We start from the raw sequence: 16,981 nt of genomic DNA on the forward strand, positions 1-16,981 counted from the left end.
GTATATACACATTTTTGATCAGTTATTAAGCAAAGGAACATAAAGATAAAGCATGTGATTATTTGAACATATATTTTAGATAGTAAGAAATACATTATTTACTACTATTAGTTGCCTACTGTATGGAAATGGACATTTTCATAATTTTTTTCCTAGATGAAAGAAGCAGATGAGAGCACAGGATCTGGAGATGGGCCAGTCAAGTCAGTACGCAAAAGAAGAGTACGAAAGGAGTAAAGTATATTTAAGTATTTTTCATTCCTAAAAGAGAGAGTTGGCATTCTAAAGTTGGTGTGCCAGAACTGAACTTGAATCAATCTGCACATCCTGTTTCTTCTATCTAGCAATGTTATTCTTTCAGACATTTGTTTTAGTCTTCTTTTTCAGGAAAGAAAAAAAAAACACTTTGAAGTTACCTGGTCTTTGAATTTAGAATAAAAGAAAGGTGCATGTTACATATCAGATTTTAAGAGATTAATATCATTAGAAGTTACACAGTTTTAATAGTTTGGAGAGATTAGTTTCTACAGAGCAAAATAATATGCAGCAGCTTCACCGCTGTTAGAAGAGTCAGTTATTGGAAATTCCTCTTAAATGGCTATACTATAATATGACTGGTAGTTCTATAAATAAATGACAGTTTGTTCTGTTGTACAGGGCTAAATGCAATAAAGTTCCTGTATGGTTGTTTGATTCTATCAACAATTCAAAGTGTTTGTATGTGACCCACATTTACCTAGTTTGTGTCAAATTATAGTTATGGTCCATTGTTCACTTAAATTATAGAATTCTTTAAAGAGGTGCTTTGTTGACAAACAGGTCAACAAAACAAATGTCTATATGTCATTCATAGAATCACTGGTTAATAGTGCAGCGTATTTACATTTGAATACAAAGAAAAGAGGTTTATCAAAGTGAAATGGTGTACAAATTTTTTTTCAAACTTTTATAGTTGTTTTATGCCAGAATGGCTTACCCTATTCACAAGATTGCTTATGCCTACATTGCTCTTGAAAATAAAATTTAAATATTTTCTCATCTTTAAATGATACCCTCTTTAATAGGTAGATTATTATTGGAGAGTCTTTATTTTCTTTGATTAAAGAGATTCTAATGGCTGATAAATGTCGATCATCATGCTTTGTATTTTTATCTTTTTTCCTGACAAATTCAAATCTGTTTTCAGTCTGTTGTCTCATCTAGCTTCAAAACCGCCTCTACGGTAGATAACAACTATGTCGTTCCTCTTTTTAAAGTACAGTTGACCCTTGAAAGCACAGGTGTGAACTGTGTAGGTCCGGTTATACACTGATTTTTTTCTTCCCAATAAACTCTAAGGTTCTATATGATGTTTGGTTGAATCCTCCAATGCAGAATCTGCAAATATGGGTGGTCAACTATGGGACTTGAGCGTCCGTGGATTTTAGTATCTGCCACGGGCCCTGGAACCAATCCCCCATGGATACCAAGGGAAGACTGTAGTTACCAAAAGCCACAGAACTACATTATAGTGGAGCTGTATTGTTCCATTTAACATATACTAAGAGTTTTTCATGTTTGGGTGACAGACGCTTTGGAAGGTGATGTAAATCTTTGAGACCATGGAACTACTTCACTACTGTCTAGAGAAGTCTATACTAGTTGGGTAATGTTTCGGATTCCTTCATAGACATACAACTGCATCCTTGGGCCCCTTCCCATCCAGCCCCCTTCCCAGTAGTACATTTTAGAGCTTATGTATAAGGAAAATGAGTCTCTAGCTTCTCCTCTGACTAAAGGAAGCCAAATATAGCCAGTATAGTCACTATTCACTCTATTTCAGGGAGTGAATTGAAAATGAAAATAAGTGCTTTATTCCATTGCTGTGTTCTGAACTTTCCATAAATTAGTGATGGAAAATCTTAATACACAGTTAACCATACTTTGTATTTAATACTAACTGAACTTAATACATCTTGCAAGGATTCCCTTTCTTACTCTGCATTTGGAATGTCGAAGTGAACTAGACATTGAGTAATTCTAGATGAGAATGTTTCTGAAAGTAAACTACTACTTCATGGGGTAAATCCGTTCTTATTTTTATGGAAACCTCCTTTCCTGGTAAGTGTCTTGTAAGTGATCTTTTTTTAAAGATTTATTAAAGCTCTTTTTTACTTTCTTGGTTGCAGATTCATTTTAACTTTAACATTTGGTTAAACTCCATGAGCCTGCAGTGGTAAAATCTGAGCAACCGGTTTTGCCAGTTCACTGCTCCTACCTGTGGATGTCCCCTCTGTGGATGCACCATGGCTGAAAAGTTTAACCCGAACTTAAACTTTATAAATATGTGTACTAGGTCCATGTAGTAGACAAAGCATTGTCTTCCTTAATAACAGGATGGCTTTTTCCTTTTACCACCCTAATCTGACTTTATTAAGATGATTTAAGTTCTATCCTTTTCTCTAAAAAAGGAGAAAATGAATGTATTTTGCTCTTTATTTTAGTTGGCTTTTCTAGAGGCTTTTTAATTTGACCAAGCAAAGTAGCTTCCTTTTTCTTGAACATTTTTTTAAGGTAGCCTTGCTTTCATTGGTCATTCTTTAGAAAGATACATATTACAAGAACTAAGAGCCAGTCTACATTTCCAAGAGACAGAGGATGAAATTGCTTATTACATGTTTAAATTAACTATTAGCAATGAATTTAATGTACCTTAGCAGTTCAGAATACTACTTTAGAAAATTAATAGTTTTCATTGAAAACTATTATGAATAGTTTAAAATATTAATATATTACACTCTAGGCATCTATGAAGTTTATTCATTCTCTTTTCAACTGTGGCTATGTTTTAACTTCAGCAGGATTTAGAGATGAAATATCACATGGCTGATACCAGATAACTATTTAAATCTCATGTAAAGAATTTATTTAAACATAATAATGGCATTTCTACATTAATTTTAATAATCTCTTCCCAAATTATAGCTCTTATTCCCTTAGTATGACAGCTGTGAGGAGTTTAGGAAATAAAATTACCCCTAATCTGACAGGTCAGATGAAGTAGGTTGATGGAAGAGAAAATGTATTTTTGAATGCATTTGGAGTTTGCAGCGATCCAAATGCATGGAAGAGCAATGGTAATTTTAGGGAAAATGAAGAACAGGATAATTTTTAAAATTATCGTTTAACACCTAACAAAGTATCTTACCATTTATTTTGTGTTTGTTAAATAAATAGAATTTTACTTTCTTTGTAAAATTTGGAAGTAATTTCAAGTTTTAATTACTTAAACATTTGATAAGCCATCTATAGATAATACAGAAAATTTAAAACAAGGTAAATACATTATACAAGTGATTACTATATATTACTTTAGCTTCTGTCATCACTCCTCAACACCCCCTTCAATATATGGTAAATTAGGTCCTAAGGCCAATGTAAAGACCTTGTTATAGAAAATGTCCTTATATACAATTCATCTCTATGATTTAAGTGAAATAAACTGTAGCTTTTTGGGGGGGTAGATTAGCTAAGAGGTAGTTAACTCACTCTTCCAATTTTGACCTTTCATGTAATCACATTCTCTATTCTTTAGTGATTTACAAATTGTCTTAACAGCTAAAGTAATCTCAGGTCTTTGTTGGTAATTTTGATTATATCAGCATTAAAGAAATACAACAACCATTAGAAGTTGTTAACTCAAGATAGGAAAAAACAAAATTATTGGGGAAAGTAAAGAAAGACTCCATTCTAAAGAATTAAGATCAATTTTGCTTTGTTTTGGACCATAAAATTCTAGAATATGTAATTCACCTTTCATCTTTCTTTTGGAAAAGGGACTAGATCAGAGGGAAGAGTAATGGACAAGGATATAAATGTGGTATCATGAATTGGTTGGAACTGCATGCTTAGATGATTTTGGTTGCTTTTCTGCAAATTTTCTTGTTACGTGAACAATTCCAAATTCCAAAAATCTCTGAAAATCGAAAGTTTTTTCATGTTTGACATCAAAACTCATTTGGCAGCCAAACCTGACCTCCCTGATAGGCTATATATAGTGTATTTATCACACTTAGTACTAAATTAATATATTTTGCTACAAAAATGTTAATGTATTTGATTACAGGTGTTGCCCAAACTGTATTGGTGTTTGAGTCATAATACTTTATGAAATCTGAAAAATTCCAAATTCTGAAACATCTGACCCCAAGAGTTCCAGATAAGGGATTGTGAGCTTTATTAACTTGCTATAAGTAAAGTCCAAAGTGACTATAGAGGACAGATTTTGGATGGAATGCTAATGTATGTATTGAGGGAAGTTCTACAGGTAGACCCTGAGGAAAAGGAGTATGGTGATTTTCCCTGCCAATTATCATTCCACCAGCATTTGGAACTAGGAAGTATTTAAAGAAAAATTTATTCTGACATTGGTTAAAACAGTAAGAAAGACTATTCAGGGATGTTGCAATAGGGGGCAAGAATATTGCAACAGGGGAGAGAGATGGGGCGCACCTCCAAATACAGTGAAGACAGCTGGGAATTTTTAGTTATTGTGCAGAGTTGGGGCAGGGAGGTGGATAGAAAATTACTAAGAGGAGACATCAGGGGTAGGGAGATGCTTGCTATGCTGATTTAACAGGATTCTTGCTCAAGACAGGCAGGGTGATCAGATTCTGAGGGTGGGGGATTTCTCTAAACTGACTCAGCAGGATTTTTACTAAAACTGGACTAAGCAGGCTGAAGACAGGGCCTAAGATGAGCTCTAGTCAGAAAGAGGACTCAGAAGAACATGGCTAAAGTTTGGTTGAGGAGTCTTTATCAGAAGCTACGCACAGTCCCTGTGCATACTGTTTACCGCCTGTATTTCTATTATAGAAATTGATATCCTGAAGGACATTGCTGTAATGAAAACAAAATGTGTAGCGCTGGTTTACCATTCATATAACAAGCAAGTGGGGCATGTATTTCGGGTAACATTTTGTCACCTTCTGATTTAACAGCTGTAGGGGTAGCAGCTGGAAAAGCCAGAATGTGAAATAAACTGGCTGTTCCCTTATGCTTTTTAGCAAGGTATCACAAGAAGGAGCTTTCCAGTTTCCAAGCAGAGATGGAAGGAAATAGAGAAAGATCATTATATTAGCTACCTCACATGATTAGAAAAGCTAATTGTTTCTGTACCCTGAAAGCAGAAAAAAATTCAAAATGGTTTTATTTTTGAGGTATGGGAGGTGGAAGGGGAAGCCCAGTTAAAACTTTTCTGCCAAGTGTTAAGCCAAAAAAAAGAACCCAGCCCTGCAGTGATACTTGGGTGTTGCATTCCCAGTGCAGTCTTATTTTCAGTTGACTTCAAAGTAGCCTTTATTAGAGGGGCAGAAACCTATGAGGAAGGAAAAGGAAAAAGCATACCTTGAGAATTTGTTCTAGAAAAGAGCTTGATTGTGGTTCCTAGCATATGCAACTGAAGCATATAGACAGCAAGGCTGTTTTTGAGGGAATTGTACTGCCAAAGAAACGTGAGCTTGGCCTTCCAATGATGGGCACCAAAATCACATCAGCAAGAAGTGGACTGTTTCTGCAACTCCCATAATAAATGGAACACTCCCAAACTTTAGAGTTACAGGAGGGTCGGGGTGTGGGTAAATAAGGAATAACTTTCCAGACAGGGGAAGCCATGGAGAGCAATAAGGGAAGTCCTTTGCCAGAGATTAGAATCAGGGTCAAATCAAGGAACTTTATCCACTATCAGGGACAGAATCTTCACAGGGTCTCTCTCCTAGTATTCCACAATTGCTTTGAATTGATGTTTCCCTTTATTCCATATTCCAAATTGAGAGTTGTTATTTGGGTATCCTATCCCCACTACACCATTACAAATGGGCAGAGCAAATAGTCTGTCACTAGTTTAGTGGTTGTCAGACTACTAGAAGCCACATCTACAACTGACAGACCTTGATAGAGACCCTGGATTTTGAGCTGAATCAGTAACTGGAAAAGGAGAGGTTAAGTATGTTCTGTATATGGGAAAAAGGTTGGGCAAAGATACTTAACAGCAAGAGAAGGGGGCTGTGGCTGATGCTTCTAGGTACCACCAATATCCATTTCCACAGTAAATTTATAGCTGGAATATGGCTTCCAGCTAGGAACGACATTTCTCAGCAATTCTTGCATCTAGGTGTAACTAAATCCCGACCCACTGGAATGTGAGAAGACATATGAGCCATTTCCAGGCAGGCCCAGCCCATAAAACCCTGCATATATGCACCATGCACTTTTTCTGCAAATTATAATGGTGATAATTAGTGACTTGGAAGCCATGTTTGAAAATGGCAGGGCCATCCTTAGCTCACAAAGCCTACTGGTTTACCGTGCTTACCTCAGAACCATTAGTTGGATGAGAAACATTAAAAAATTTTTTTTAATTGAAGTATAGTCAATTTACAATGTTGTGTTAATTTCTGGTATATAGCATAGTGATTCATTTATACTTACATATACATAGAGATTCCTTTCCATATTTTTTCATTATAGGCCATTGCAAGATACTGAATATAGTTCCCTGTGCTATACAGTAGGATCTTGTTTATCTACTTTATATATGGTAGTATCTCCAAATCCAGAACTTCCAGTTTATCCCTCCCCACCCCCTTTCTCCCCTGGTAGCCGTAGCTTGTTTTCTATGTCTGTGAGTCTGTATTCTATATTATTTTATGTTTTTTTATCTCTGTGTCTCATTGCAAGAGCTTAGCCTAACTTAAAAAATGCAACCACCATTACTTTGGCAATCTTGGATCCTTTGAATTCTTTGCTTTTATTTTTTGAATTAATATATAATATCCTATATTTGTTTTAATAAAAAATAGTATTCCCTTAAACATCTAGCAACTGGTACTTAAAAATAAGATACGTTACTTATCTTGTGGCTTTGAACAACCCTGAATACACCACTGCAGCCAGTTACTTTGGCAACTATATCAAAACACACACAATTTTTGAAACAGCCTTTTTATTAAACAGCAAAGCATAACTGCAACACAATTTTAAATGTTTGAAAATTAGGTCACAAAGGGATGCAAAATGTTTGCGTATGACTATTATATATTCATACAGCTAAAGTCATCAAATCTTATACCAATACAAACATAAGATTACTTCATGATTAGCCTAAATTTAGTAACCATAAGCTATATTAGTGGATCTCTTTTCCTGTGTAACACTTTAACATTACTCGTGATACTCATTTCCTTACCAAATGGAATCTACAAACTAAATTTAAAAAAACTGTTAAATGACTAAAACTTTGCAAACCAGCAGCTGGGTTTACAGAAGATTCTAAGTAGTGAGATAAAATACTGAGAAAGCATCAATTAATATACATGTAAAACTCTCCCATTTTATTCATGACTTTGATACTAACACACTCTTAAGGGATTTTGCAAAGTTGATCTGCTGGGTACTACAAATAAACCTGAGAACAAACTTTGTTCTCTTCCAGGTCTTGTTTACATAATGTTAGCCAAACAGTCCATTTTCTTATATATTCCCAAATCTAATCTGTGCCAGAGATTAACACAAATCTGAAGTAGAAACATTTGGAATCCGTTACAAGTATTTACCAAGTACTTTTCACACCCTATTTCTATTTTTCCTCAAATTTTAAAATTTCAAACACACACACAACCAGAGCACATCTTTTCAGAAAACCAAGTGGGTAGCTTTGTGCAAGGGAAGTCTTTAACAACAAATCTTCCCCATTTGACAATTCAAAGAAAAATCTTCATTTTTATAGCCTCCGTTTTCATTGATTAAAGAGAAACAACTATCCTATCTTACTCCTAAATACAACAAATAAGCCCTAACTGAGAAAGTATCTTATTTTGGTTAAGTTTACAGTTAGAGTTCAGATTACTCCCTATATGATTAACTATAGAAATTACTTTTTACAAATGTGAAACCAATTTTTTCCTTGGGGAAGGAAAATGAGAAGAAAGCAAACGGAGAAGAGGCACACAATGGTGGACAGGGTACATAAAGCTGTGCACTCAGTACATGATTTTGGTCACTTTTTCACAACACGGTGGTTATTTTCTTGTATCTCTAACTATGCCTATAATAAAGTCAGTGCTAAACCTGTAAGTCAAAGCAAATATGATAAAACATTCATTTTCAAGTTTCATAAATATATGCATTTCTAATTATAAAGTCTCTACAGCACATTTGCACGTTTTCATAGACTAACATAATACACAAACTCATGGGAGTTTTCTGTTATGCTCTTAATTTTGCCTAGATCTGACATTATCTTCATAAATACTCAGTGAAGCCACAAACAAAAGTATTATAACGTCTGGAATCTATCCAAGTTTTAAAGAAAAAAATGATCAGCAGCAATTCCATAAAACATAAGGGATAATCCCTTACTTTCTTTTGCTTTTTGTGTCAGTTGTTTGAAAAACACTAGAAGCTGACATGAGGTTTTCTATATATTGTCCAAGAACTTGGTTTTCTGATTTTAGCTTCAGATTTTCTTCCTTAACTGCATCTACTCTTGCAGAGAGATCTATATTAAAAATAAAAAAGCGTATTATCAATAAAATGATGGCAATGATGCCACATTATAAAGTGCTTATTAAGATTCATTCTTAAAAGAAATACCACAGTCCTTAAATTTTCTGCTTTTAAATTCAGGCTAATTTAGAAGTTAAACAAAGTGAACTGAGTACCAATCAATAGTCAAAATTCCTACAAAGAGATGTCACATTAGATTAAATGTTATTCTTTGTAAACAGCATTTTTGTTAAGTAGTTAATTCTTAAAATGGTTATTTTTAAAAATACAGTTTTAAAAATGTGAATTTTGGTCCATATCTTACCATCATAAAACCATAATGTCTTTACAGAAATGTTTAAGAAAATGTAGTAGGTGAACATACCTGAATTCACATACTGGATATAGGCAGTCAGTTTCCAACTGATCGTTATGTATTTTCACATTAGCAAGAAATTCAAAATAGCAGTTCTTGATGATAAAAAAAGATATTACCTCCATTCAGTAAGGATTGGCTGCCTTCTAAGTCATTCAGTAAGTATTAAGTGCCTGTAACAGGCACTGGTCTAGAGGCAATAGTAACAAAAAAGAAAGGTCCCTGCCCTTTCAGAGTTTACATTTAATGTGCATGTGGGCACAGGTGCATTAATGGGGCTCAGGGCGTGTAAGGGATCAGGAGAAAAAACAAGAAAGGTAAGGGTCATAGGAAGCAAAAGGAAAGCTGTTCTTTTATATAGTATAGTCAGGGATAGCTATTTTGATTAAGGAAATTTCACCAGAGATCTAAAGGAAGTGAGGGAATGAGCCATACTGACATGCAAATGATCAAGGGAAAAGATTCAAGCACAGGGAACAGCAACTGCCAAGACTCTGAGTTAGAGGCTTAATGAAAGAATAGCAAGGAGGTTGGAGTGTCTGAGGCAGGATGTATGAGTCAGAGAGTGTGACTGGAGTCTGAAAGTAAAAGGAAAGTAAGAGACTTCTACAGAGTAACCTGGCTTTCATTAACTGTGAAACGGGAAGCTACTGGAGTGACATGATCTGTTCAATCTGATTTCAAAAACAAACAAAGCAAACCACAATCCCTTAATTTCCTTAAAAACCAAAGTATATTTCAGTGGTAGAATTAATTTTATGCGAGACATTCAGAAAATGAAAAAACTCAGATCAATTCCCTTTTCATTTTTGAGGCTAATGTGCTATTCTTACTTTCATATAAGCTTTATTAAAGTGGACTTAGTATAACAGTGAGGGGACTTAAAAGGGCTCTCATATTAGGTCAGACCTTAAAGAGGGAAGCATAAGAACACTGACTTTCTTATTGAAACATCTCTGTTCTTTAAACTGACCAGCCAAAGCTACTGGCAGGAGGGGAAAAAAACTATTGAAGTAGACTCTGAAGTTTATACTTTTAAAAACTGTGCACAGTAAAACACAAAATTTAGCAACATAAATGCTTACAATTTCAATTACCTGGATGTTAGTCAAGAAAACTACAAAATACAAGCTAACCTTCAAGTGTGTGTTGGAGTTCCAACACTTGATTAATAAGTCGTGTTTTTTCCTCCAGTTCCACCTGATTTTCAGCATCAACTGCTGTAATAAAAAGGTTCAGATTTACTATTAATTAACATTAGCTACCATTTGCGTAGTATAGCACTTAAAAATCTGTAAAATGTTTTACATTCATTATCTTATTAGACTTATACAAGAGCCCTATGAAGTAAAAGGTTATATCCCACATTGCAGATAAGGACACCAAGGTGAAGGCAAAATGTTTTGCCAACATCTCACAGTTAAGGAATGGAAGTTGCCTTATATCCTTTCTAGAACTATATGGGATTATAAATAGGTAAATTGCACAAGATCCAAGCCTTCTAAATATTGCTTCTCTGTTCTTTCCATTGCTTAATAAAGCAGTGTATGTTCCACAAAACCAGGAACATACAGAAAGGAAAACAAAGAACATACCATCCATGTCAGCATTCATCATCTTGGGCCTTGGATACAAAATTCTTGATAAATGGTCTGCAATAAGAAAGTCAGAAACACAGGCATACATAGCAATGAAATATAAGCTTGTTTTTCAAAAGAAAATTAAATGACCCAGTTGGACCCTTTTCGCATACTTTACTGTGTCTAAGAATAAAATACTCAGTGGGTAAATAAGCAAAGAATATGTACAAATAGTTTACAAAGAGAAGTATTCAGTAAACAAGAGGAAATGTTGATTTTCTTGGTAATCAAAGAAATGCATAGTAAAATACCACTGTATATTTCTCAAAATATTTCTCTAAAAGAAGATAATGGTCAATGCTAGAAAAATTATGGAAAAGCAAACACAAAATATTGGATACAAATTATAAACATGTAATCTTTTTGGAAGGCAGTGCAGTAATAAACAAGATTCATAAAAACATTTAAATATTTTTTACAAAGCAATTTTACTCTTGGAAATGTAGCCCAAGGAAAATTATGAAGGAAAAAATTATATCCATAAAAATCTTTACTTCAACCTTATTTATAACCCAGTAAATTGGAAACAACAAACTGTCCATTCGGAGTCTGGTTAATTGTAGTTGCCATTTCTAATAGAGTGGCTACTAAAAATAATTATGATGACTATAATAACACTAATGTAAATTATTTGAAATATAAGCATGGATAAAGAGAATACAGCAAAATGAAAAAATCTAACATCATTATGTGATGGTAGCAAGGAAGACATCTCTTAAAATAGTCTTCATTATTAAAGCATTGTTTTATATATAGCAATTAATACTTTTTAAACATAAAATTCTAAAGAAAAATACTAGGTATCTGAAACACTAATATGGATTAAATGAAAACACGTCCATTGTCACCTCCTGGTTATGGTTAAAACAGATTAATTAGGATATAAATAAGTAAATAAATATTAACATTTTGTTTCTATAAAAGGCTCCAAAATATTAGAGCACAAAATTCTTGTGAAACATGTCCTGCTCTATAGCTAACATTCATTCACATGCAATGTGCTCAAAATTTATAAATAATGCTACCAGATTATTACTGAAAACAGATTTGTTAACCAATCTAATCTACTCACTGAAGGAACTTAGACCTGTCAGTTTTGTTACTCTTTCAACAAGTATTTATTGAACATCTACTATATCCAAGGCATTGTTATGCCTCCAAATGCTGAACAGTAGAACCCAAACCTATTGAACAAAAACGTCTACTACTAGAACTATAATCACAATCAAAACAGTGATCAGTGTGTACTACCTCACAGTTTCAGTTAATATAACTGTGTGACACTTCAGATACTAGTGTGAACATGGGAACAGAATGCTCTGTACACAGGTATAAACTACATCTTGGTGAAGATATCAGTCTAAAAAAGAAAGATATTAAACTTCCTTTACACATAGCATTATTAAAGAATTACTAGCTACAAACAGTATAAAAATAACGCTTAATAAATCTACCTCAAGTATTCTGGCATCTTTCCACTGATCCAGCATAAGCACTGCTCTCCCTCATATCTTTTTCACATGGTTTTAATTCTCAGGTTCTTTGTACTTCAGAGAAAGTTTTAAGTAGGTAGGTAGGTAGATGGGTGGATGGATGGATAGAAAGAAAGGAAAGAAAGAAAGGAAGATATAGATGCAGAGTTGACCGCTGAACAGCACAGGTTTGAACTAGAATTTTTTTCAGTAAGTACTACTACAGTACTACACGACCTGCAGTTAGTTCAGTCTGCAGTTGTGGACTGCGCATATGTAAGGCCAACTGTAAAGTTATATGTGGATTTTCAACTATGCAAAGAGTCGGAGCTCCTAACCCCCTTGTTGTTCAAGGGTCAACTGTGTAAATATGTGTGTACATATACACACACACATCTACATAAATCCAAATACACTGATTATGAAAATTTTTTCAGAAGTTCTTCAACCCTGTGTAGTATTTGAAAACTACACTTCAAAAATTCCTCTGCATTCAAATAATGTATCTTTATAATTGAAGAGGAAGAGTGTTAGCAGTGAAAACTTTATTTGGCACTTCCCCAAGAGAAGAGCATTTTCATACCCCTTCAACTACTGATCTGGCTAAAGTCTGGGAAGAATAAGAGGTAACAACCAAAAGCAAAAGTAAGTGATCTTGGGAATACTCAGCAACAGTAGACTTCAACTTGGCTATTTACTCTGCTACATAATACAGGTATCCCCCATTTTTTGAAAGTTCACTTTATGCCACTTCATTTGTATGAAAGACCTACATGAGTACCTGTTTTTGCTAAACAAAAGTCTGAAGCAGATTTTCGCTTTCATGAAAAATGGCAAAAAGCAAAAATAGCATTCGGTGTTTGTTTTGCAGCAAGCTATAATAGAGGCAGCGTTCACTCTGAGCAGTGAGAGTGATACCACCAAGCTCCTTCCCTGAAAACACACAGCATCTCAGCATCAAGCCACCATAGCTTTGAACTGTGTCTGTAAGCTCCTGTGCTTTTATCTCTATTTTGTGCATCTGTTCACAAGATATGTCTTAAGATAATTGCTTCTTCACTTTACACCAATTGGCTTATAAAAGGTTTCACAGAAACACTTTCAGATAGTGGGGTAAGCCTATATATTAAATGCTTCAAATTTCTATTTATACAGTGTTTTGAAGACTACAGAGGAAACAGAATTTTCATGACAGCTAAGAAGGGTTATATAATATTCAAGCTAAAGCAACAGAAAACGACAAAATCTATGCACTTGATTTTGAAATTAGATCGAGTATAGGGATGGGTTATACTTCTTTTGCCTGTGTTTTAGCTAACACTAAAATTGAACCAAAAAGTCTTCTACAAAAGTGAAGTGTTCCAGATTAACCAATATAGTAGGTAAGGAAAGAGAAGCCAGTTTCTGAAGTTTTGGCCACATATAACCAGAACAATAGACAATTTATGCATGGCTTATCAACAGTTTGAATTCATCTGAAAAAAATAAAAGGAAAAAAAAACCACAGTAAAACAGGGTGAAGGGAGCTTATTAGAGGAAAAATTACTCTTAGAAAAATACATTCAAGGTTGGGGTGGAAGAGCATGGTGCGAGGACAGTGCTATAGGATACACCACGCAACCCGAGAGAGGACTACTCACACATAGTTACACACATAAGATTACACGCTAATGGTTGAACAGTGCAAAACCTGCCTAACTAGCATGGCAGCCCTGTGCAAAAGGGCAATACCCTTCACTAAAGTAGACCCGAGCACTACCAGCTGCCTCTGCACAACAATGATAAAAGACAATTTTTTCCTGTTGTGGTGTGATAAAATAGACTGACCTGAAAATGCTGCTCTTGAATATATTCTAAGAGTTTCAGGAAATTTAGAGTAATAAACTGGTTTATTTTATATATGTGATCAAAAGGTTTGTTGAGCTCTTTATGTCAAAATATTTGAGCCACGGATTTTACTTTCTTCAAAATAGGATCAATCTTCATACTCTGCAATGCCTACGTTAGCACAGTACTATGTCAGAACGTGCACTCCATGTAAGATTGAATTTTTCAACTATAAAATTTTTTCTCAAACTACAGTTGCTATCAAACCACTTCTACGTCATATGTGCTCTTAAGAGTTCATTTTCAACTCCTGCTCCTACACATAAAAGCAAATATGACATAAAAAGAGAGAGAATCCAGACCAAAATATCTCAAGTGTGGGAACACTGAAATAAACTTAGGATGCTAAGATTGATCTATTTATCCAAAATCGGCCTGAGTTCTGAAATAGATATGGTTGTCTGATATTCTTCAACTCTGACCAAAGCTGAGGTCAGATATCATAAAACTTTTCTCAAAAATCAGTCAATTTTGGCAACTATCTTCTTCATCTAGCCTTGGTCAGTGGAAGAGAATCTAGACTTACTTTGATAATTTAAGTCCAAGAAGCAGAAGAATGGAGACAGCAAGGATCAGGAAGTGTGGCACACACCCAACTGATCAGAGATTATCATTTGTATTACCAAATACACATCCACCTACTTTGCTAGTACCCCCAGCAGTACCACAACATCCTTCTTCAGAAGACGCAGTTTAGCACAGTGATTAAGAACATGGATTTAGATTACCTGGATTCAAACCCTAGCTCTGCTGTTTATAAGCTCTAGAATTTTAGGTAAGGTTAGTTAACATCTTTGCCTCAGTTTCCTCATCTGTAAAGTGAGGATAGTAATAGTACATACCTTATAGTTTTGTTGTGAGAATTTTACGAGCTGATATCCATAATGTGCTTGCAACAGTACACAGTAGGTGTTTTATAGTATTAGCTATTATCTTCTCTACTTTTTAGCTGTAATTAAGGTCATAAGAATTTTAGAAAAATCACCTAGTCTAACTGCTTCAATTTTACAAATAAACCAAGGCCACGATGATAATGGCTTACCCAAGATCAGAGTCAAGACTGAGATTTTGAGACTTTTCCCTGATACCCATCCAATCTCAACCACCCAACTTTTCTGCATCTAATACTAATTTTCATCATCTGTCATCTACCTATTAGTGAACTAGTAATACTACTAAAATAATACCACTATGCATTAATATACTAAATGCTTTGCATACATTATTAGTTTATCAAATCAACAGGACATTACAACTTACAAATGGAGACGCTGTATCTCAGACAGGTTATGTATTTTGCCTTAGATTTCACAGGCAAAGTTTGTACCAAGAATTTGAACTCAGGTCTACCTATAAAATCCCTGCTTTTTCCATTATGCAATGGAAGATACTTTAATATGATCCTAATCTAAGTTTGTCAAACATTTTGCAACCCCTGATACCAAATTCCTTTGATATTTCTACTATCTAAGCAACTGAAGGTAAACTTCATTCCCTTCAAGCCGCATCAAACTTCAACATGGTTTGTTCAGGTTCCTCAAATTCTGACTTGTCCTGGTTAGATAAATCCCAGTTTAAATTCCGTAAGATTAAGAAATGTTTGGCCAAACAAGAATTTGATCAGAAACTAGATCCCCAGAGTGGCTAGCTATATTGAGTTTAATCAATGGGTTCGTACAGGCACAGAATATATAGGCATATCTTTGGAACCTCAGGTAGATACAGTGTTGAGAACATAGCACCACATCTGTTCTTAATATTACGTCATAGTACTGGAATCAATACGTTGAACAGCAAAAGTCCTGCCTTTCAGGAATGTGTCCTCTTTCTCCTTTCTAATCCTAACCCTGAAAATTGTCCAGGAGGAACTCTGAGATATGCCCATTGAAGAAACTGACCCGGACTGCTTTCAGCGCCTGGAAAGATGTCGCCAGCCCTTGTTTTACCGCTCACTCGCTTCCCCCCCCACCCCCGCCTCGGCGTCCTCTCCCCGCATCTCCGAGTTCTCGGCAAAGCAGCCACGGGCGAGTCCAGGCGTGCCAGGGCCCATCCCACCCGAAAGCCCCTCCCGCAGCCCCATTTCAGGGCGGGCAGCTGGACTGAGGCCTTCGGCTCAGGCGCTGCGGGGTGAAGGCGGCAGGAGGTCCTGCCAGGGACCGCGGACGACCTTCCCCAAAGGAACCTCTGGGCCAATGAAGAGAAGATGAGAAAAAGAGGTTGCGCAGGGGTTCTGCAGAGAGCCAGGCCTCAGCCGCCCACCAAATGCCCAGGCCCGGGGACGCTCTTCCCCGGTCCCCGAAGCGCTGGGCCGCGTCCAGCCCGCCCCTCCCTCCCGGCTTTCGGCGGTACCGAGGCCACAACTCCAGTCGCCGGGAGCCAGGCCCTCCGCGGCCCATGACTCCTCTCACCTGCCGTTTCAGACGCCGGCAGGGGGAGGGAACAGGAGGACGCCTCAAGCCCCGACTCTTGGACCAACGGGCACCGGCAGCCCCGTCCTCTCCGCCCACAGAGCGTGCGCCGAGATGGGAGTCCCGCCCCGTCCCGCCCGCCGCCAGCCAATCACCACTCAAGGAGGCACGCATGCGCATTAGCTGCCCTATGTCCCAATCGTCCTATCTCAAGCCCCGGGATCCACCTTTTGCCATAACAAAAGGAAACTGGCATCCAATCAGGATTGAGGCCGTTGTGGGCGGTTCCGGGAAGAGCAACAGCGAATGACAGTTCAGAAGCTAAATTAAGCGCGGGAAAGCCAGTCCGCGAGAAGCAGCTCTTCAGTCTCAGGAGGACCCTGAAAATGGAGTCAGAAATCCAGTCTGGAAAATTCTGACGGCTGACAGGAAGGAGGTTGGTAAAACTGAACGCTGAACGAGAAACAAATTCAAGAAAAGGGCATGTGTGGACGTAATAACAGGGAATGTACAGTGGTTCTTCAATTCTGAAAGCAGACTTTTCCCTATTTTTAATTTCCCAAATTGGAAAACCCGTAAGTGTACCTCTAAGGAAGTATACCTCTCCGCATCTTCCCCAAACTATTATAAAATCCATAGTGCTCCTGACCATTTCATAATATTTTAGAATTGAGA

The 16,981-nt window shown here is 36.4% G+C and overlaps 2 protein-coding genes across 3 annotated transcripts in view; one reads left to right on the top strand and one right to left on the bottom strand.

Annotated features, from left to right (window-relative positions):
- Window positions 1-2,157, top strand: part of CLGN (calmegin) — a 41,684-nt gene extending 39,527 nt beyond the window's left edge. For both annotated transcript variants that reach the window (XM_074378276.1, XM_074378265.1), the window contains one exon: window positions 157-2,157. In XM_074378276.1, the coding sequence (XP_074234377.1) occupies window positions 157-237 (81 nt within the window). In that variant the 3' untranslated portion in view covers window positions 238-2,157. The remainder of the gene's footprint in view (window positions 1-156) is intronic.
- A 4,808-nt stretch (window positions 2,158-6,965) lies between these two features.
- On the bottom strand, window positions 6,966-16,501 carry SCOC (short coiled-coil protein). Its single transcript, XM_074378289.1, is given in 5 exon segments — window positions 6,966-8,536; window positions 10,036-10,119; window positions 10,495-10,551; window positions 16,307-16,441; window positions 16,444-16,501. Coding segments are annotated over 5 exon segments (462 nt in total). The 5' UTR covers window positions 16,487-16,501; the 3' UTR covers window positions 6,966-8,393.
- Between the last annotated feature and the right edge of the window lie 480 nt (window positions 16,502-16,981).

The sequence above is a fragment of the Camelus bactrianus genome, chromosome 2 (genome assembly GCF_048773025.1).
Source record: "Camelus bactrianus isolate YW-2024 breed Bactrian camel chromosome 2, ASM4877302v1, whole genome shotgun sequence".
NCBI classification, from domain to species: domain Eukaryota; kingdom Metazoa; phylum Chordata; class Mammalia; order Artiodactyla; family Camelidae; genus Camelus; species Camelus bactrianus.